This window comes from Panthera uncia, chromosome A2 (genome assembly GCF_023721935.1).
Source record: "Panthera uncia isolate 11264 chromosome A2, Puncia_PCG_1.0, whole genome shotgun sequence".
Lineage (NCBI taxonomy): Eukaryota > Metazoa > Chordata > Mammalia > Carnivora > Felidae > Panthera > Panthera uncia.
The window spans coordinates 145,197,772-145,218,230 of record NC_064816.1 but is presented as its reverse complement, the minus strand read 5'-3'; the positions used below and the strand labels follow the sequence as shown (position 1 = coordinate 145,218,230).

Here is a 20,459-nt window from a genome sequence, read left to right as displayed (position 1 = left end):
GGATGTTCTCCAAGGTCCAACCCTACTTGACTTGGACGGCAGCCGCCACTTTCAATAACTCAGATCACAAAGCCGGCGCCAGCGACGCCAGAAAACCCAGGCGAGCAATGGGTTTTCCAGCCGCTCATCCCGGAGGGTGAGGCTGACGGAAGCGGCTGGGCAGGGCTGGGGGCGGGGATGGGGAGGGGCCACAGGAGCGCGGCGCGCGGTGCGTGCGGACTGATAGGCGGGCCGCGGCGTGACGTGCTTGGCGCCCGCGCCGGGCCCCGCCCCGCGCGGCCCAGGCCCCGCCCTCACTCCCTCGCCTACCGCGGCGGCTCTCGGCGCTGGCGCAGCGATGGCGGAGGCCGTGGAGCGCACTGACGAGCTAGTCCGGGAGTACCTGCTGTTCCGCGGCTTCACGCACACGCTGCGGCAGCTGGACGCCGAGATCAAGGCGGACAAGGAGAAAGGGTTCCGGGTGAGGGACTGGCGGGCGCGGCGCGGGCAGAGGCGGCCCCGAGGGAGACCGGAGCGGGCTCCCCCACCCCAGCACTGCCCTCCGGGGCGGGAGTGGCGCTGTCACCGCGCCGGGGGACTGTCGATATCAGCGCGTCTGGCCCTCTCCTGACACACGAGGAACTGAGGTCTTGAGAGAGAACGCGACTTGCCTGAAGTTGCTCGGCGAGTCAGGAGCATCACTGAGGCTGGAGCCCAGGTGCCCTGACTCCTGGTCCAGGTCGCGGTCCTCCGCTCCAGCCTCCCAGCAGGTGCTGGCCTGTCGGCTAGGATGGAGATAAAGGTTTTAGGAGCTAAGGATGGGTAGATAGTTGAGTTTGGGCAACAGAAACATTCAAAAGTTGGCTTCCGATGTCATTGGGAGCAAAGGGGTCTGCAGTCGAAAATGTCAGCTGGGTTCAAATATCTTTTGGTGTTTGTTAAAAATGGCTTTGCCGGTGACTTATTGGCAATTTGCCCCTGCAGTTGAGGAGAACCTTGCTGTACGTTTTAAAACATTATATTTCCCCTTCTCAGATGTGATTTTTTGTTGGGAAGTTCTTGGAGTTTGTGTGTGATTTGTGTGTTTGCTGACTCTAATTGGTGTTGGCAGGTGAACTGTGAGAGAGGCAGTGAGCTAGTAGCAAAGAACGCTGGGGGAGGTAGGAGACCTGAGGTCTCCTCTTGCCAAAGTTAGTGGTACTTAGTGGCAAAAGCAAATCATTTCAGCTCTCCAAGCCTCGGTGTCCTGCTCTGTAAAATGGGGATGTTCCTGGGACACCTGGGTGGCTCAGTTGGTTTAGCGTGGGACTCAGGTTTTGATCTCAGGTCGTGGGGTCGAGCCCTGGGGCTGGGTGGGCATCCCTGCTGGCTTGTGTACTCTCTCTAAAAAAAAAAAAAAAAGAAAAGAAAGGAAAAAAGAAATGGGGATGTTTGATTGGTATTGGCATCTAAAACCTTTTACAGACTGTGTACTCTGGTGTGATTTCTCACAAGGAGGTGACTTCTTTGCCTTTCACTCTGAGCCACCGCAGGGGCTGTGGTAATACTTCCATGACTTGCAGGGGTCAGTCAGTGCTTCTCTCTGGGAGTCTTAGACTCCTGGAATGCCGGAGCTAGGAGGAGGATTATGGAGGTTCTCTCTTTTTTGTGTGTGTTTTTTGAAATCTTAGGCATCCGAGACCACAGAGTCGAAGTGACATTGTCAAGTTGGTTGAGGAAGACAGACACAGATCCAAGACCTAGACCTCCTGCTTCCAGGACCAGAGGGCTTTTACCCTTGAGCTTTCCATGCTTGCTGGAGGGTCAAACCCCATATCTAACATCAGGAAATAGCTCAAAAGCTATTACGTTACTATGTTTTAAATGTTTTCTAGATTGCCGATTTAGAAAAAATTCTCATACTCGAAGCCCAAGCAAGAGGAAAAAGGTGTATTAACTGTGTGAGGTGATGGGAAAATCCCCTCTTGTCCTTCACCACCACCTGTGTCCCATGTTTCTCCGCCAGGTGGACAAGATTGTGGACCAGCTGCAACAGTTAATGCAGGTGTATGACTTGGCTGCCCTTCGGGATTACTGGAGCTACCTGGAACGTAGGCTCTTCAGCCGCTTGGAGGATATATATAGACCCACCATCAACAAGCTGAAAACCAGCCTGTTCCGCTTTTATCTCGTCTACACGATCCAGGTGCCTGTTAGTTCACGGATTCCTCGGAGAGAGTTCTTTGATCCCGAAATAGATTTTAACTTCTGGGGAGACCTGTCTGTGTTACTTTGGGAGAGGGTGGAACCGTCACAATGCAAATTATTTCTTGACTGTTTTCCTAGTTTTTTTCCCTTCTCATGTGTAGATCATCTGACTTGTCTTCCTCATTCCTGTTTCCTCTCGTTTTCAGCACATAAGCCTGGGTGGTGTTTTAAAGAATATAAGTAGGTGGGTTAAAGCTTGGGGAATAAAGATTATAGCCTACCCGGGGGAATAAGTCACTTAGATTGTTTGAAAATCAACGAAGAATTAATTTTTTTTTAGGGTGGCTTTTATCTCCAGGACTTCAGTTTGAACGAGCTTCTTTAAAATTATAAGGAACTTGAGAAAAGAGTGATGTCATTTATTTTATGGAGTTTGTAGACTATATTTGGCCACTTACCTGGCAGGCTGATACCCAGAGGCTGATGAAGAATCTTACTCTGGACGTCTGTCTCTTCCCCCTTCTTGCTACCTCCTCCTTGTCTTGGCAGACAAACAGAAATGACAAAGCTCAAGAGTTCTTTGCAAAGCAGGCCACAGAGCTCCAGAACCAGGCTGAGTGGAAGGATTGGTTTGTCCTGCCCTTCCTGCCGTCCCCAGACACCAACCCCACCTTCGCTACGTACTTCTCTCGACAGTGGGCCGATACCTTCATTGTGTCCCTGCACAACTTCCTGAGCGTACTGTTTCAGTGCATGCATATCCTTTCAGCCGCCTGGGGCCGGGGGCCTCCTCTGAGGCTTCCAGACAACGTGATCAGTGGCTGCTGCTCTCGATGCAATTGCTTCTGCAAAATGCCCAAAGACAGCTGTCATGTGTTATGTGAGGGGGCTGGACAGATTGTGATTATTTTTGTCAGTAGGCCAGGAAATCGTCAATCTTCGTCCGGATGCTGCTAGACAGCTGATGGGCATGAGCAGGGACTGCAGTGGCAGTGGGGGACAAGTGGCTGGCCCTGGGAGGAGCCCTCAAATCGGGCTGAGCAGGGGTTGCTGCTGCTTAGCAGAACTGGCCAGCCGAGAACACCCTCTCCGTGTGTGCCCTGTGCCCCCGAGGATATTACTTGCCTCTGTTGAGATTAGGTAGCAGGTCAAAATACTTCTTGGGCTAGAACTTCCTTCCTGTGTTTGCATTTGGGTCACACTCTGACAGTGACCTCAGAGTTCCTCAACTTGCCAGAAAACAGAGCAGCGGTAGGAATATATGTATGGGTATTGAAGAGAGAGAGAAAGAATATTGATATTTATAGCCTACCCTGTTTACCATTTTGTCATGGAGAGCCTGCATTTTTGAGGCCCAGGAGATCCCCATTGCTCATGCTCTCTAGGCTAGAATTCTAGAGGAGGAGAAGGGAGTCCGGTTTGAATGGAGCTGCTTGGTGAGTCACTGATAAATCGGGCGTTGTAGAGGCCGGCCCATGGGTGGCCGTTTTTGGCCTCTGGGAGGGGCACTGTTTGGTGGAGGTAGGAAGGGTGCCCTTTCCTTTTGTATTGTGAGTCTAGGTGTCAATTCCACTCTTGCCGGGTACAACCGCTCCTTCTGCCCCCTGCTCTTTATCCTGAGGACTTTCAGACTAAACTAGGAGGGGGCTCTGCCCAGTAGCATTTTGCATGACCATGTGGGCCTTCTAGGTCTTTTCATTGTAGGACAGTGCCCTGCAAACTAGGTCACATACATTTGAGCACAGTTCACGTCCCCAGTACTGAGGCCCTGCCTGCTTTGTGCTCCTCCTGACTGAAGCAGTTGAGGGTTGTTGGGAAGGACTGACCCCCGATCTAGAATGTGGATATTCACAGGATGGCATGTTACTGTCCAATCTGCAGAAAGCTCTCTCTTCAGTCTAAACCTTTGCTAGGGAGAGGTTCGGTCTGGGGAGGGGAAGGCCATGTGGCCGAGCCTTCGGCCCAGCTGGTAGACCAGTTGGCCCCTGGGGTGGCTTCTAACTGAGTGCACTGACCTTGCTACAGCTTAGACAGGCCGTGAAGTCCACTGAATGCTTGCTCTTTCCTGCTGGTATTTGGGAGAACACGCTCAGGGTTGGGTTTATGTCCTCTCTGTGGGCTGACCAGCCAGATTGTTATGAGTGTCTGTATGTCTGAAGAAAGGCCAGAGCTGGCATCAGGGGAGGGACTTTCATACAGCCGTGGAGGGCCAAGTCTGTACTCTTTTCCCTCTGACTTATGTTCAAGGGTTTTGCTGCTGGGTCAAGAGTTTGGGAAGGACTTTTAATCATTTTCAGTCAGTCTTTTTCTTTAACTTTGTGCACCTGTACCTGTGATTCTGAACTTTGATGCGGAATGCCAGAGGACCAACCAGGTTCAAGAAGAAAATGAAGTTCTTCGCCAGAAGGTCGGTTCTGAAACACACTTGCTTCTTGGGTAGAACTTCTGCTTTTCATGTGTGAAATTAGGTAGTGGTGGTGGAGGGCTGATTAAAAATAGGAAAGCACTGATCTCAGATGGAGGTGAGCCACCAGAAAGTCAGTATGGGAGATTTGGGGTCTGGAGCAGTCTCTGAAAACCAGAGGCCAGGTTCGTATTTTGAGTCTTGTGTATAGCACAAAAAGCATAGCAATGGTAATGAACTTTCAGAGGAGAAGGACCCATGTGCTTTCATGCCTTATAACTTTTGTATGTCTCTTTCATACTTCCAGTCCTTTTCCACATACATCCACATCTATGGTGTTTACAGCCCAGATATGAATTAATTGTTCTGCTCAGCTCCATGATCCTCTAGGTGTGTAAAACAATAGAGCCAGGGGACCCACATTTGCCTTTGCATTTTGTCTGAGGAGCATTTCTCTGTCCTTGAAGTTAAGGCATCTGTAGGTCTTTTTTTTTTTTTTTTTTCCCCCAGAAAAAGGAAGATTATAAGCTGTTTAGATTTTGGGTGCATGTGCCTATGTAATTTTTTTTTCCAGGCATAAAAGTCAAAAATGCTGAACTTTACTGAAAAAAATGTTCTGTGAGAGTTCCAGAACCTGATTTTGTAGATTTTGTAGGTTCCAAAGAGCAAAGGATGGCATGGAGCTCTTTTTCTCCATGAATTCAGGAAGAAGCAAGTCAAATGATACAAAGAAAAAAAGTGGGATTTGTGCGTCTAACAGTCGTTGTTTTCTCACCTCATGGTGGTCAAGTAACAGGTGCCACTTGCCCTTTTTCCACCCCCCCGCTCTGCGGTGAGCAGAGGGTGAGACGGGCGTCCTGGGGCTGACGCCCAGTGTCCTTTTGAGCCAGTGCGGTTGAGCGTTGGATGTGATGTCTCATGCGCCTTGGCAGAGGGAAGGCAAGGTGAGTTTACCACCCGACTCGCCCCCACCCCTGCGCAGCTTTTTGCCTTGCAAGCCGAAATCCACCGCCTGAAGAAAGAGGAGCTGCAGCCAGAGGAGGAAGAGGCCTTGGTCCAGCACAAATTGCCTCCTTATGTCTCCAACATGGACCGCCTGGGGGACTCAGAACTGTGAGTGTGTGCCCGCTTCGGGGGTGGGAGGGCCTCCCCCTCTCCCATCTGTCCCCTGTGCTCTCACCTCGCCCCGGCCCTCTCACTCCTGGTGACAGGAAATGGCCAGAGAGCCTCCTTGGCCCTCACTGTTCCTGTCTGAGCTTTCTGAGTAAGGTCCCCTGGCCTTTCGGGCCCCCAGCCTCTGAGCCCGCCCCGAGGGAGGGGGACTGTACGTCCAGATGTGCGCAGCAGGGATAAATAAACCCGACGCTGTCGTGCAGCCTGGGGAAGTCTGTGTGTGTTGAAAGGGGTGCCTCAAGGGTGAAAAGGTTGGCACCCAGGAGGCGGTGGAAGCATGCACCTGTCTGAGGGCTTGAAGAGGTAGGCAGATGGGGAGAGAGGTATTTGAGCAACCTTAAAATATAGCAAGTTAAAGCAGAAGTCCCAGCTGATGCTAATGGTTGTAGCCTTGAATAACCCAAGGCACACAGTGGCCACCCAGCCATGGACTGGTGAGTGAGGATGCAGACCCAGGCAGGCGTATTCCACACCTGCACGTGGCCAAGGGCTGTCCCAGGAGCAGCTGGTCCGGTTTCTGAGCTAGCAGGGTCCGGTGGAAAGCAAAGTCAAGCCAAAAATGTAACTTAAACATTTTTACTTCAAGTAAAAAGCAACAAGTGAAGGTAATTTTATGATATATTTTATTTAGCCCCATATATTCAAAACATTTCAACATGTGATAAATGTAAACAAAGTATTGATGATGACCTATTTTACACTCTTTTTTCATGCTAAGGCTTGCATTCTGCTGTGTGTTTTGTACCTCCAGCACGCCTCAGTCTGGACCAGACACATTTCAGGTGCTCAGTGGCGCATGTGGCCAGTGGCCATTGGCCCGCACAGCTCTGAGCTTTACCACGGTCCTGCACACTTCACCGCTGTGCCAGATAGGCTGCTGGCTCCCTTGGGTACAAGAAATAGTACCGAGGATAATGCCAACTTAGAGCACAGGCGTGTGCCCCTGGAGCCGTCCACAGCCCAGGAGGCCTGTGCTTCGGGTTTCCCTGGGTCCCCTCCAGCCCCGTGACCTTGTGTGTCTGCTTTCCAGAGCCATGGTGTGCAGCCAGAGGAGCACTTCCCTCTCCCAGTCGCCTCGAGTGGGTTTCCTGTCCTCGTTGCTGCCTCAGAGTAAGAAGAGCCCCTCGAGGTTGTCACCTGCCCAGGGTCCCTCGCAGGCTCCGAGCTCGGCCAAGAAAGAGCCCTTCAGCAGTCAGGTGAGCACACAAGACCTGCCTTTCTAACTCCTTCCTGGAGGCCCTTGACCTCTGACTGGGCTCTCAGACCCACGTCAAGTGCGGTCTTGATTGCCCTGTTGTTAGGACTGATTTCTCTGCTATGCTGATGAGATTCCTACATTCACATCCCGTCTGCTTTCTTCCTCTCTCCCGCCTCTCCCTCATGCATAAGCGATGGCTCTGCAGGATGAGGGCATAGATAAGACCATAGTGGGGGATCCGAGACAGTAAGGAGGGAATCCACTTCACACATCCCGTGCCTACCCGCGTCCCCTCTTCTGTCAGAATTGCAGGTGTCGTGGGCAGAATGAGACAGTAGGCAGGTGTGTGCTGCTAACCAAGGGTTGAGACAGGTCACAGCCCCACGTCTAACCCAGAGGGACCTTCACCCAGCACGCTCCACTCTCCGGCACCTGCAGTCCCATTCCAACCGTCAGAGGTCTGTGACACCCTGCAGGGGAGTGGGTACATGGCAGTGACGAGTATGCTTGAATCTCTTCTCTTTTCTCATAAATTCCTCTGAACTCCTGAAGGCTTGTGACTGGGATTTGGTGGCTCAAGGGTAAATTCGAGCCATTCTGGAATTTTGAATTTTTGGTGATATAAAGTGGTGTGTAGAGAAAGAGTAAATTAGAGTTACTTCTGAATCAGTGTATTTCTTCTACAAGTTGGTATTCACTGATTCAGCAAAGGACTTTTTGTTATTTTTCACTTTTATAGAAACTTGCAAGAGAATTCTTTTATGCCAGTTCACACCCCAAACAGCCGTGGGTCCCACTGAGTAGTTTTCCTGGCAGAGATGGTCAGAATTCATTGCTTTCCGCAATGCCTTCCAGAGTGAAAGTTTGACAGACCCACAGTTACACTCCGTTGCTTGGGCAGGGACCCTTTCTCTTTTAATGTATTTTTTTTAAGTTACAGGTAAAGTCAGTTGTCATAAAGTCTGCCTTCCTCTCCTACCACCCTTGGCTTGGGAACAGTTGCAGGTTGGGGCCGCCCTCTGCGGCAGGGAAACGGGGGTCTACTCCAGGCCGCCATTGGGACGGCGGGGCTTTCAGCACAGCCCTTGGCTTTGGTATTTCTGTTGAAGCACAGATGCTGAGCAGGACACTGGAGAGGAAAGAGTGCGGGCTCGGGAGGCCAGCGGTGTACTTTCAGCCCTGGCTCCTTGTGTCTCATCCTTGCTTAGATCGCTTGAACTCACCCCGATTTGCCTGGGCTGATACTAATACATAATCCTCGAACTGCTACAGGAGCCCTCGGTGTATGCAGGGCCTGGCAGATCGCACCCAGTACATCTTAGTAGTGCTAGTTGTATTAGTGAAGGTACTGGCCTACTTGGGCACCCGACTCAGCCCTGAGACCTGAGGTGCCAGCAATGCAAAATGATTGTCACCTGGCATTCATGAGGCCTGTGGCAGTCAGAACAATCCTGGTGATTGCTATGGCTATTTTCCTGAATTCCAAACCTGAAAATTCAAATTCCAGTTCTATGGAATGTGGCTGAGTAAGTTTTACTGTTTGCTTTGCAGATCTCTGTCACAGTGCGATATTTTCTAAGTGTAACAGACGATGCATGGGATGCTAGGTCTCTTGAAAAATGCAGGAAATCATGAAATTCAGTTTCATTAAGTTGAAATGAAAGAAAACACAAGGATGGGTTCCTCGGGGTTAAGCTGGTGGCCTTGTTCTTTATGAGATCAGGAAGTAGGTGTCACATGGTGAGATTGGAATGGGGTTGGGAACTTTTTGTGCAGTTCGTGTTCAAGAGATGAGGGTAAGAATTTGTAATTTGCGGCAGGCCACGTGGCTTAGTCAGTTAAGCATCTGACTCCTGATTTCGGCTCAGCTCGTGATCTCCCAGTTCGTGAGTTCAAGCCCCACATTGGGCTTGTGCTGACAGTGTGGAGCCTGCTTGGGATTCTCTCTCCTTCTCTCTCTACCCCTCCCCTGCCCACCCTCTCTCTCTCAAAAAAAAAAAAAAAAAAAAGAATTTGTAATTTGCAGCAAGCAGTCCTTGCCTCTAAAATATATTCAAATAGAACTTGGGTCACTGTGTGGCATATTAACAGAGCAAAGGTAGCTCTCTTTCCGTTTCATGAATGGAGGTGATAGATATCTACATCTGAAAAATCCAGTGGTTGTGGGTCACTTGCGGTTTTATTAATTTATTAACTAGACTCAGCATTCAATTCTGAAAACAACCTGAACTTTGAGGTTCAAGAAAATCACAGAATTTTAGAGTTAGAGGAAGCTTAAAGGTCATCTGTATAGAGGAGCACATCGGATTGATTGCCTCCTGTGATGTGGAGCTCACTACTTGTCCATGTAGGGATGTTTGCCTGTTAGCAACCTGTTTCTAGAAACCTCTGTATAATTATTACTTGCTAATCTTAGCTTTGCCCTTTGAGCTACGTCGAATAAGGCTTCTTGTTAGGACACTTCCTGTCTTTCCATGCTAAGCACTCACTGTTCATTCTTCTCTCTCCCCTCCACTCTTTTTGCCATATGATGTGATTTCTAGACCCCTCACCATCCTGCACCCCTTCTCTGTGGGGCATTCTGGTTTTTTAATTCTTCCGTTACAATTGATATGCTAAATTTGAGTGTACAACTCAAGATTGTGCGCTCTTACCAATAGCAAATGCAGTTAGTTGTGTGATCACTTCCTGTGATTTTAATGATGCATAGCTTTTAATTTAGTAGAAAATGACATTGGCTTTTTTAATAAACCACGTTGCTTTGTTAGCACATTTGAAGCACCTAGTCTTTTTCTCACTATTGCCACACCAGAGCTCTCTTTCTTTTTCACTAGTGAATAAGCAAACAAAAAACATATGCTGTGTTATTAACTTAGCAATAAAAATGATCAGGCCTTCCTGTTTTAAATGTTATTTATATGTAACATTGTAAGTTTCAATCCCATCAGCATTTTGCCCACTTGTGATGGGTCATCGTAACTGAAATGTTCGTGGCATTATAGGTGGTAAAGTGTATGGTGATGCGCTCTCTGTGCTTTTATGAATCTGGAGGCAAAATGTAAGAAGCAAGTGGACATAACTCTAAAACCACAGCTCCCAACTCTTCGGGGGTGTCCGTTACAATAGCACCTGAGGGCAGCTCCCCCCTGGCTCATGCTGCCTGCGCTTTTGCTCCCTCCTTCCCTCCAGCCATGTGATACCACTTCTTCCTCACCCGCTCAGACTGCGGTCGTCACAGAGATAACCTCTCATTGGCTGTAATGTAAAGAAAGCAAACTTCTGTATTTGTAATTCTTATTAGTATCAAATTACTTCCTACCTACTGAGCCGTCAGTGACAGCTGCCCCTGGGGCTGTGTCCCCGGATTGTATGGGGATGGAGGAAAAGGGGGTCCTCTTCCACGACCCTTGTTCCATAATTTTATGTGTTATGAGGGCCTGTCTTCTGGGTGGCTTTATTTTACTTCAGGCGAGACCAGATTACTGGAATTTGTGTCCTGCCCCATTTGGATGACCACCTGGTAAACACTATTCAGGCCAGTGAAAATTCTGTCTTTCTCCAGAGAGAAAGGCAAAGGCAAAATGATGGAACATAGGTTAAAATATCTCTTCTGAACTGTAGGAGACAGGTAGGTTGTGATAGAATATGACAGAATTTAATCTGGGCCATTTGGACTGTTCTATAACTCTGGTAGTTGAGACTTTGATGAGGTTTGCTCTTACAACTGTGGATTACCAGTATTATCACAGTAAACACTGTTGGAGTTATGTACGTTTGTAGCGAGATACAAGTTTACTTTAACCTACTTATTAAAGTGTTTTGTGGAGAGCTGCATTCATCAGCTTTTAGCACCTTATTTTTTGTTGGTGTTGTTCACCCTTCTTTAGTGAATAACTGACATCTGTTTGAGGGAGAAGCTCTCTTTAAGCAGGATCTGATAGGTCACGTGTAGGTCCATAGCTCTCTTGCTGTAAACTACCCTATCATGAAGAAGGTAGTTCTTCTTAATTTGTTGTCGTGCCTTTTGTTAACACCTGTTGAATTTTCATTTTGGAGTATGGTCCAGCCCTTACCTGATGATCTACTGGACAGCTCCCCTGCCGTCTTGACTTGGCAAGCACTGCCTTTGCACTTCTTAATGTTGCATTTCCTGTCCTTGCTGGGGAAGCACTACACGTGGCTTTTGTGTCAGCTAAGGGAATTTGAAGTCCATCCCAAGCCTCTCTATTCTATCGGTATGGGCTAATTGAACGCTCTTAAGACTTAGCACTGAAAAGGGAAAAGACACCATTTCTCCTATATAGTGGGCAAGTAAGGGAAGAAAAAGAGTGCCACAGAGTACTTGCCTGCCCTCTGTAGCATATCCCCCCCTTCGTCTCCAGGCTGGATCCCCTGTGGTCTGTGTACTTCCAGGGCATGAATGCAATAGTATATGGATTCTTTTCCCTTTTCTTCTGAGTTACCAGTGTAAAGATCTCTTGGTCAGGTTGATTAATCTGTCAAAACTGCATAATAGTTGTTCCAGGCTTTTTGAGACTTCCTCACTTGCCCGGATCCCATTATTTTGGAAAATAGCTGTCAACCTGGGAAACTGATCTTCCTTCTCCTTCCACTGCTTATGTAGCTAGCTCTAGGGTTGCCAAAGCCACCTTTTATTCAGAAAACATGGCCTCGACTGCCGACTTTTTTGGTCTTTTCTATCAAAATGTTAGAACTTTTAGAGATATATTTTGGAGCTCTCCTTTTCTATATTTGAGCCCTCTTTTTCTCTTGATAAATGTCTATTTTATCTTTTTAAAAAACTGGCTGTTTATTGATCATTTATATTGTCTTTTTAGTCTCTATTTCATTAATTTTAATTCTGATCTTTATTATTTCCTTTTTCTAACTTTGGGCCTCATTTGTTTTTCTAGTTCCTAAGGAGACTGTTCATTTAAGATCTTTCTTTTTTCTTAATATAGGCATTTATTGCTATGCACTTCCCTCTTAGAACTACTTTGGCTGCATCTCATAAGATTTGGTATGTTGTGTTTCCATTTTCATTTGTCTCAAGATTTTTTTTAAATTTCTCTTTCGATTTATTCTTTGATCCATTGATCAGGAACATGTTTAATCATCACATATTTGTGAACTTTTAAATTTGCTTCTTGTAATTGATTTGTGGTTTGATACTGTTGTGATGCTTGATATGATTTCAATCTTCTTAAATTTGTTAAGACTTGTTTTCTGGCCTAACATGATCTATCCTGGAAATGTTCCGTGTGCTTAAGAATGATGTGTATTCTGCTTCTGTTGGATGGAATATTCTATGTCTTTTAAGTCCATCTGATATAATGTATAGTTCAAGTGCAATGTTTCCTTATTGATTTTCTCTCTGGATGATATCTCTATTGTGGAAAGGCAGGTACTGAAGTCCCTAACATGCATTGCTGCCTATTTCTCCCTAATGTTTGCTTTATATATTTGCTCCTTTATATATTTATGCTCCTCTGTTGGTGCATAAATACTTAAAAATATCATATCCTCTTACTGGTTGGACCCCTGTATCATTACGTAATGACCTTCTTTGTCTCTTATTACAGTCTTTTGCTTAAAGTCTATTTTGTCTGATCCAAGCATAGCCACGCCTGTGGAATTCTTCAGTCTGATTTGCCCTGTTGATTGGAGATAGAGAGAGGAATCAATGGATTGGTGTAATGAGGCCTGGCACCATTGTGTCACGTCTCAGGGAGTGAGTACTGCCCCCCCCACCCCGGGACCATGTGAAGTACACCATGGTTTCAAGACCTCTTTGTTAACAGTTATCTTGACCATCTCTTACTTCTGGGCAGGTAAGAGAAGTCTTCTTCCACTTTCTAAAGCTGTGGAACCTCTTCTGTGTTCCATGAACCATGGGTTACTTCTCAGAAATGGATAGAAATGGAGAAGGGCCTTGTCTTTGTTAGCTCTGGAATTAGGATATTTCTTCTTATCTTTTTTACTCACTGTCACTTTTTTTTGTGCCCTTTTCATGATATTGCTTTCATTAGGTTTCTTAGAGCATGGGGTTTGCCGTCAGATTTGGACGTGAATTCCACCTCTGTCTAGTTTTCCCTACACGAGCAGTAACTTAAGCCTCCGTTCCTTGTGTTAAAATAATGCCCTCATCTCTATTTTAAGGGGACATTTGTAAAATTCTTAGTTCTTTTTCTTTTTTTTTTTTTTATGTCTACCTATTTTTGAGAGAGAGACAGAGCACCAGTGGGAGAGGGGCAGAGAGAGAGGGAAACACAGAATCTAATGCGGGCTCTAGGCTCTGAGTTGTGAGCACAGACCCTGACGTGGGGCTCAAACCCACAAACTGTGAGATCATGACCTGAGCTGAAGTTGGATGCTTAACTGACTGAGCCACCCAGGTGCCCCAAGTTCTTAGTTCTTATTAGCATGGTGCCTTGCCTATGGTAAACATTCAGTGAATAACATGTATTGGTTATTGTTACTGTTGGTTTTCTTCTTAGGTTATTTCTTTTATCTTGACTGAGAACCCTACTTCTCTCAGAATAAGGCAGAATGTGGAGAGTCAAATACTTTTCCCTAGAAGAAAGTTCTGTCTCAAGCAGAAGTTGATACCCCTGACGATCACCTCAGTCAGAAAAACAGAAATAACAAATACCCTGAAGGTCAGCCTCAGTTAGGCTCTACATGAACTAATAGTTCTTTAAAATTTCCTTTTTAACTCCTCTGATGACTCCAGGGTTCCAAGGAGTCTGTGTTAATCATTTTATTTATTTATTTATTTATTATTTTAAAGAAATGTTTAAGATTATTTATTTATTTTGAGAGAGAGAGACAGTGCAAGTAGAGGAGGGGCAGAGAGAGAGGGAGAGAGAGAATTCCAAGTAGGCTCCCTGCTGCCAGTGCAGAGCCTGACGCAGGGCTTGAACTCACGAAACCGCGAGATCATGACCTGAACCGAAACCAAGAGTTGGACACTTAACTGACTGAGCCACTCAGGCACTCCTGTGTTAATCATTTTAAGTTGTTTAGTGTTAACATAAAAAATAACAAACGGGGTGCCTGGGTGGCTGAGTCGGTTGAGCATCTGATCTCAGCTCGGGTCTTGATCTCAGGGTCATGAGTTCAAGGTCTATGTGGGGCTCCACGCTGGGCATGAAACCTACTTAAAAAAATAATAAGTAGAAGTAGAAAACAACAAGTGGACTTTGGTTAAGCTTATACTCTTGACTTATGTCTTATGTGCAAATGACGTGCAGGTTTCAGGTCTAAAACCTGAGTGGCTGTTTGCATCCAAATCCCTTTGCTAAGAATATAAAATAAGGCAGAGGAAGGAGCAGTTTTGAGCATCACACTTTGTGGGAATAAGGTTGGGAAAAACCCAGCCAGATAATTTGGAAAGATGATGTGGTGACAACTCCTTTTAAAAAGGCTCTAGATTCTGTGTCTCCCTCTCTTTGACCCTCCCCTGTTTATGCTCTGTCTCTCCCTGTCTAAAAAATAAATAAAACATTAAAAAAAAAAAATTAAAAAGGCTCTAGAGGGACGCCTGGGTGGCTCAGTCAGTTAAGTGTCTGACTTTGGCTCAGGTCATGATCTCATGGTCTGTGAGTTAAAGCCCCTGCATTGGGCTCTGTGCTGACAGCTCAGCCTGGAGTCTGCTTCAGATTCTGTGTCTCCCTCTCTCTCTTCCCCTCCCCTGCTCTCTTTCTTTCTCTCTCAAAAATAAATAAATATTTTAAAAAAATAAATAAATAAAAATTAAGAGGCTGTAGATTACGAATCTTCTCTCCATGGAAGCAGGGTGAGGATTATTGAATTCATTTGCTATATAGCCTTGGTGGACTTCATCACTCTTGTCATGAAAAGGGGCCAGAAGATGCCAGTTTCTTTCCTGCCAGTTTCTTATCTTGCTCATAGGTCCTTGAGTTTCCAACAGTTTCTGTTAAGAATTTCTGGTTGTCTAGTAATCATTTCCACATACCTTGATATTTAACATTAGCTGGCTTAGTCATTAGGTTGGCCCAAAACAAGAGCGGGTATCGTGTTCATTTTTGCCTCCAGGGAGGTGATTGTATGTTGCATGCATTTTTTTGTATTGTCCAAACATACGGTTGCTTGAAGATGTTTACAACATAGGACCTGACTTGCCTCATAATCATCACTTAGGATGCACTGGTCTCCTCCCCCTTCACTAAAGTTAATTGTTCTGATTAGAGGAAGGAAATGTGTGCATCTGTCTCCAGGTGATGCTTATGGCAGGCTAAGGAGTGCTGGTGACTTACCTCCTAAAACAGGGAGAACAGAAAGGGGGGCGTCCACACTGCTCGTGCTCCACTCTGGACTTAGCCTGTAGGCTGAGATCGGAGCATTCTGGCCGGGAGGACCCTTTCCCGGGAGCTGTGGGCTGAAGGAGCTGCTCCCTGGCTTCTGCCTCCCCCTCCCCCCAGCGGAGGTGCCGTGGCCTGGGCGCAGGCAGCAAGTGACTTCTCACAGCCCGCATGTCGTCCTGTAGACCGCGAAGGGAAGGGACCCGGCGTGCGGGCCCAAGGACGGGAAGAGCCTCTTCGGCGGGCTGGCCTCTGGGGAGTCCAGCTGGTCCCAGCACCGGCAGCGGCGCCTGCAGGATCACGGCAAAGAAAGGAAGGAGCTTCTGTCTATGACTTTGCAGGTATGGCTCAGTCTTGGCATCACACGAGTGCCTGCAGGGACATCCCCGCGGCTACCGTTGGGGGCCACGGAAGGAGGTGGGGTGGCGCAGAGCCTGCCTGTACCTCTCTTGACTTCTACATAATACGGCTAGCGTGTCAGAGGCTCTGGGAGGCTTGGCAGGAGAGGCCTGTTTCCCTTGGTTTAGGCCAGAATCACCCAGCCTTGCCCCTTCACAGCCTCCCTTTCTCCTGCATCGCCTGCTGGAGATGCTGCGCTGACACACGGTGGTGCGGCCCCGGGCCGTTGCCACGCTAAACCCCGGGACTCTCCTCACCCTGGAAATGGGTCAGAGTCTACTCTTTGTGGCAGTAAAGCTGCTTCTCCTTCTGTCACCTACTCCAGAGTGAAAGGAGAAACCCAAGGGGTTTACTGGCTGAGTCATCCTGTTGACCATTTATCTCGTGATCGGGACTACTTTTAAAAGCACTGCTGCCGGTTACCAGCCCTGTGCCGGTTCCAGTTTGGTGGCATAGACCCTTAAGCCTCTGATCTCAGATTGTCCTCTTCCGACACTGTAGGATGAAAGGCACACCTGAGCTCGGCCGCTCCCGGAAGGCACCTGTCTGAGCTCAGAGGCCTCTCTTCCTCTGTTACTTTTGTGCTGTAGACCCGTGGTTTCTGCTACCCTAAGGAGCACTTAGAGGAGCCTTGGGAGCCAAGGGGCTGGTGGAGATTGCCCTGGCTGATGACGCCTGGCCTGGGTTATGTGTGGGTGAAAGGCTAGTAGTCATGGCGGTCAGCATTTAGTGCACCAGGGGGGCAGAGACCAGGGCAGCTGCGGACGCGCCAGGTGGCAGAGGGGCAGGTGCCTTCTGGTGCCCGGCCTTGTTCCGGCCTCTGCTGCTGTCCTTGAGTCTCTACCTTTATGCCCGGCCAGTCACCTCAGTCTCTTGGTACCTCCTTTTCAGGAGGAGGTGCGGGTTGGTATGGGGGAGATGCTGGTGAGGGGCTAGGCTTGCCTCTGATCTGGTTTCACATCTGAGTCCTGCCCATTGCCAGCTCTTGACCTTGGGTAAGCTATTTAACTTCTGCTTTCAGTCTTTAGTTTCCACAGTTATTAAATGGGGTTAATCATAGGATCTCAGATGGTTTCAGGAAGGATTAAATGAGAATCAAATGTGGTCACACAGTGCTTGGCACCTAGTAGGTTCTCACTAATTTTTATTGTCGGCCAGTCCTGGGTCCTGTCAGCTGTGACAGGCAGAGGGTACCCATGGCCCACTACTCCCTCAGCAGGGTCTCTAGACAGGGGCCATCAGCAGAGCGGGAACCTGCCTCTCCTGGGGCAAGCTGGGTGCTGCTCTTGGCGTTCGGAGCTCTTTCTACAGGTCTACAGACCCTGTACCCATGAGAGCCCCCCCAGCGTGCCGTAGCCCGGCATCCTAGATGTCCTGCAGTGTGTCCCCGAATGGCTGGGCCCAGTGCAGACCCTTCGCAGGTAACTCGTCCCCACTTTGCCTGTCACAGAGTGCAGAGAAGAAGCCTGAAACTAGTGGCCCGGAGGCCGAGTCCTGCCCAGAGCTCCACGTGGAGGCGCTGGAGACATTGACGCGGGCTTCCGCAGCAAGCGCCGAGGGAGGAGGGGTCCGTCCTGAGCAGCCGTTCATTGTGCTGGGGCAGGAGGAGTACGGGGAGCACCACTCCTCCATCATGCACTGCAGGTGGGTGGGGGTCTGGGGGCAAGGCCCCGGCAGGAAAGTGCTGACTGGGGCGGGGGCTGGTCTCCCTGGGAAGCCTGGGTTACGAGGCTGTGTGTGCGAAGGTGTGGCAGACAGGAGGTACGCGTGGTGGGCTGGTCCCCGAAGGACTGTGGCCGTCCCTCCAGAGTCACAGGAGGGCTGAACAGCTGCTCTTGGCCTGGGCAGCCTCTCTGTCCTCTCTAGCTGTGGGACTCTGGAGTCTCAGGAATAGGCTACCTTTTATTGGAACTCCCTAAGACTTCATTATAATTTGCCTCACGTTTGTACTTTTAGGTAAATATTTATGTATAAGGTTTTAGTCACACGTGGTAAAAGCTTGATCTTTCTAAGAAGCCCTCACGGAAGGTAGTTTTCAGACAGTGAGTGTCCTCCCTGCCCCGGGAGCCGATGGCTCTGGAGTGTGATGCAGGAGGCACCCCAGTGCTCGGGGCCGGGGCCGTGCCTACCTTCCCTGCTGTTCTGTCCCCGTCGTGGACCACAGGGCTCAGCACATACTAGGTCCTTTGTAAGCAGTTCCTGGGCGACCAAACACATGAATACTTCTAGAAGTAGTCCACACCCATCCTTGGCGTGTAGGCGGTTTGAGAAATAGTTGAGAAGTCAGCAAAGCAGTCTGGGCACTAGCTGAAGAGGACGGTGCGCTGAGGCAAGGATGGTAACAGCTTCCTTCTCTCTCCCATCTTAGAGTGGACTGCTCGGGGAGGAGGGTCGCCAGCTTAGACGTGGACGGGGTCATCAAAGTATGGTCCTTCAATCCCATCATGCAGACCAAAGCGTCCTCCATTTCCAAGTCGCCGCTGCTCTCTCTGGAGTGGGCCACCAAGCGGGACAGGCTGGTGAGTGACGAGCGATGCGTGCCTCATTGCGGTCTAAGTGAGGAGTTTCCAGCTTCTGGCACCAGTGGCTGAGCCGAGGCAGCCAGGCCAGGCCCCTCCCTTCTCTCTTCCTGGGAGTCGGGGGGGCACACCTCCAGACTGTCCGATCAGGGCTCCTGCTTGGGGGCGGCAGGGAAGCTATTGGATTAGCAAGAATTGAAATCAGATGGTCATGGGACCTGCAGGACGCTCCTGCCAGTTGGTGAGTGTCTCTCCTGCCCCCTGCTCTTCCCCATCAGCTCCTGTTGTCTGTCCCCTCTGACAGCCCAGCACAGATGTTCCCAGCTGCCCCTCCTCCTGCAAGACCCCTCCCCGGGCCAGGCCCTCTGGGAAGTGGCTGAAGCTGGTGGGGATGGTGTCCTATTTGGGGTCCCCACACGTCTACTACAGTGCTGTTAGCACAGCGCTCCTTTTCTTTCTGGACGTTTTTAATACTTGAGAGAGGATTTGCAGTTGAAGAGGTCAAGTTGATTTAAGTGTTTTCTTTCCTTGTATTCTGTTTTGAGGAGATGATGCAAGGCAGCCCAAGGGGCAAACCTCATTGTTTTTTTAAATAATTTTTGACAACCTGCAGGGATTATCCTTATGCTACTAGGACCTCAGGACTTAGCCTATACAAGTGTTATCTGCCAGTGTGAATTTGAAGTTAGAATATAGGTAATATTCCTGGGGGACACCCTCAGACCTGCCTCTGGTTCTTCTTCTGGCATTACCCATTATTATCTTTTAAGCTTTTTACCCAATCAGTCACAAATGCCTGAAGGCAAGGATAGCCTCTTGTATTTTTCCTGGAGACCTTTACAGGCCCAGAGCCAGAGCTGTCACCAGAACATGCAAACGGGGCCTCACCCAGGCCTGGCAGGCTGCTGGTGGTGGCGGGTAGGTGAGGGAGAAGGAAGGACGGGAACAACTGACATTTAAAACTGACAGGGAGCGAAGATCAGAGCATCTCATTTAATCAGCCGGCACCTTTCCAGGTGTATCTGAAGTGATCTCTCTCTCTCTCCCAGTTCATAGATGCCTTCTATAGTTTTGTTTCTGTTCAAGGTCACCTCTAAGGTCTCCACGTAATTTTTTTTAAATTTTTCAAATCTTTATTTTTGAGAGAGAGAGAGACAGAGACAGAGAGAGAGAGACAGAGCGTGAGCAGGGGAGGGGCAGAGAGAGGAAGACACAGAATCCAAAGCAGGCTCCAGGCTCTGAGCTGTCAACACAGGGCCGGACACGGGGCTCAGACTCCATGGACTGCGAGATTGTGACCTGAGCTAAAGTCAGATGCTTAACCAACTGAGCCACCCAGGCGCCCCGGTCTTCATGTAATTTTTAAATGAGGTCCGCTGTAGCCAGATATCACCTGGTTGCGTGGAGGTGTGTTTAAGTGGGCCTCGCCCCTACTGCCTGCCCAGACCTGCCCCTCGCAGGAGTAGGCCCAGCCCCGCAGTGCTCCTCCCTGACACACTCCCCCTCCTCCCCCCCTCCCCCCCCCGCCCCGTGCTGTCCTCTGTCCTTCGTGCCTCCCGCCCCTTCTCAATTCTAGCTCCTGCTGGGCAGTGGTGTGGGGACAGTGCGTCTTTATGACACAGAAGCCAAGAAGAATCTCTGTGAGATCAGCATCAATGACGACATGCCCAGGTGAGTGGGAAGCCACTGCCCTCCCCTGCCGTGCTCTGTGGGGGGGGGCCTGCTTCTGCGCCGGGCCTTTTGGCCCGTCTTCTGTGGCAGGACCAGCCTCCGGGGGCCGGCGGAGTGCTGACCCAGCCCCGCGTCTGTTGCAGAATCCTGTCTCTCGCGTGCAGCCCCAACGGGGCCTCTTTCGTCTGTTCGGCCGCGGCTCCGAGCCTCGCTTCCCAGGTGGACTTCTCGGCTCCAGATACCGGCAGCAAGGGTACTGACCAGGTTCCCGGCAAGCTGCTGCTGTGGGACACGAAAACCATGAAGCAGCAGGTGCAGGCCCTGCCCCTGTGGGTCTCCCCGTGGGTCTGTGTGGGGTCACACTCCGGGCTCGCTCTCCCGTCTTTCCGATGAGCCACCTCCTCTCTTTGCTCTGGTCTCCTCTGATTTTGATTTGTGAGGCGGGTTCGGAGTGGAAGTGTTGAAAAGCAGTAACACTCGGGTTGGGCAGCTTGCTAGCGACTTAAGTCATTGAGAATTGTGCCCCCGGCTGAGAAGTCATACGCAGCCTATCAGAGGGCCCTTGCGGCTTATAAAATTTGTTTACTTTTGTTTATATTGAAAAG

The 20,459-nt window shown here is 49.2% G+C and overlaps 1 protein-coding gene across 1 annotated transcript in view; it reads left to right on the top strand.

The window, feature by feature from the left end:
• Positions 1-276: 276 nt before the first annotated feature.
• WDR91 (WD repeat domain 91) overlaps positions 277-20,459 on the top strand; it is a 28,200-nt gene continuing 8,017 nt past the window's right edge. Inside the window, exons 1-11 of the mRNA XM_049641897.1 lie at positions 277-460; positions 1,985-2,164; positions 2,716-2,923; positions 4,491-4,573; positions 5,553-5,683; positions 6,774-6,939; positions 15,451-15,606; positions 17,115-17,308; positions 18,033-18,183; positions 19,760-19,854; positions 19,998-20,166. Of these exons, the coding sequence (XP_049497854.1) occupies positions 338-460; positions 1,985-2,164; positions 2,716-2,923; positions 4,491-4,573; positions 5,553-5,683; positions 6,774-6,939; positions 15,451-15,606; positions 17,115-17,308; positions 18,033-18,183; positions 19,760-19,854; positions 19,998-20,166 (1,656 nt within the window). The 5' untranslated portion in view covers positions 277-337. The remainder of the gene's footprint in view (positions 461-1,984; positions 2,165-2,715; positions 2,924-4,490; positions 4,574-5,552; positions 5,684-6,773; positions 6,940-15,450; positions 15,607-17,114; positions 17,309-18,032; positions 18,184-19,759; positions 19,855-19,997; positions 20,167-20,459) is intronic.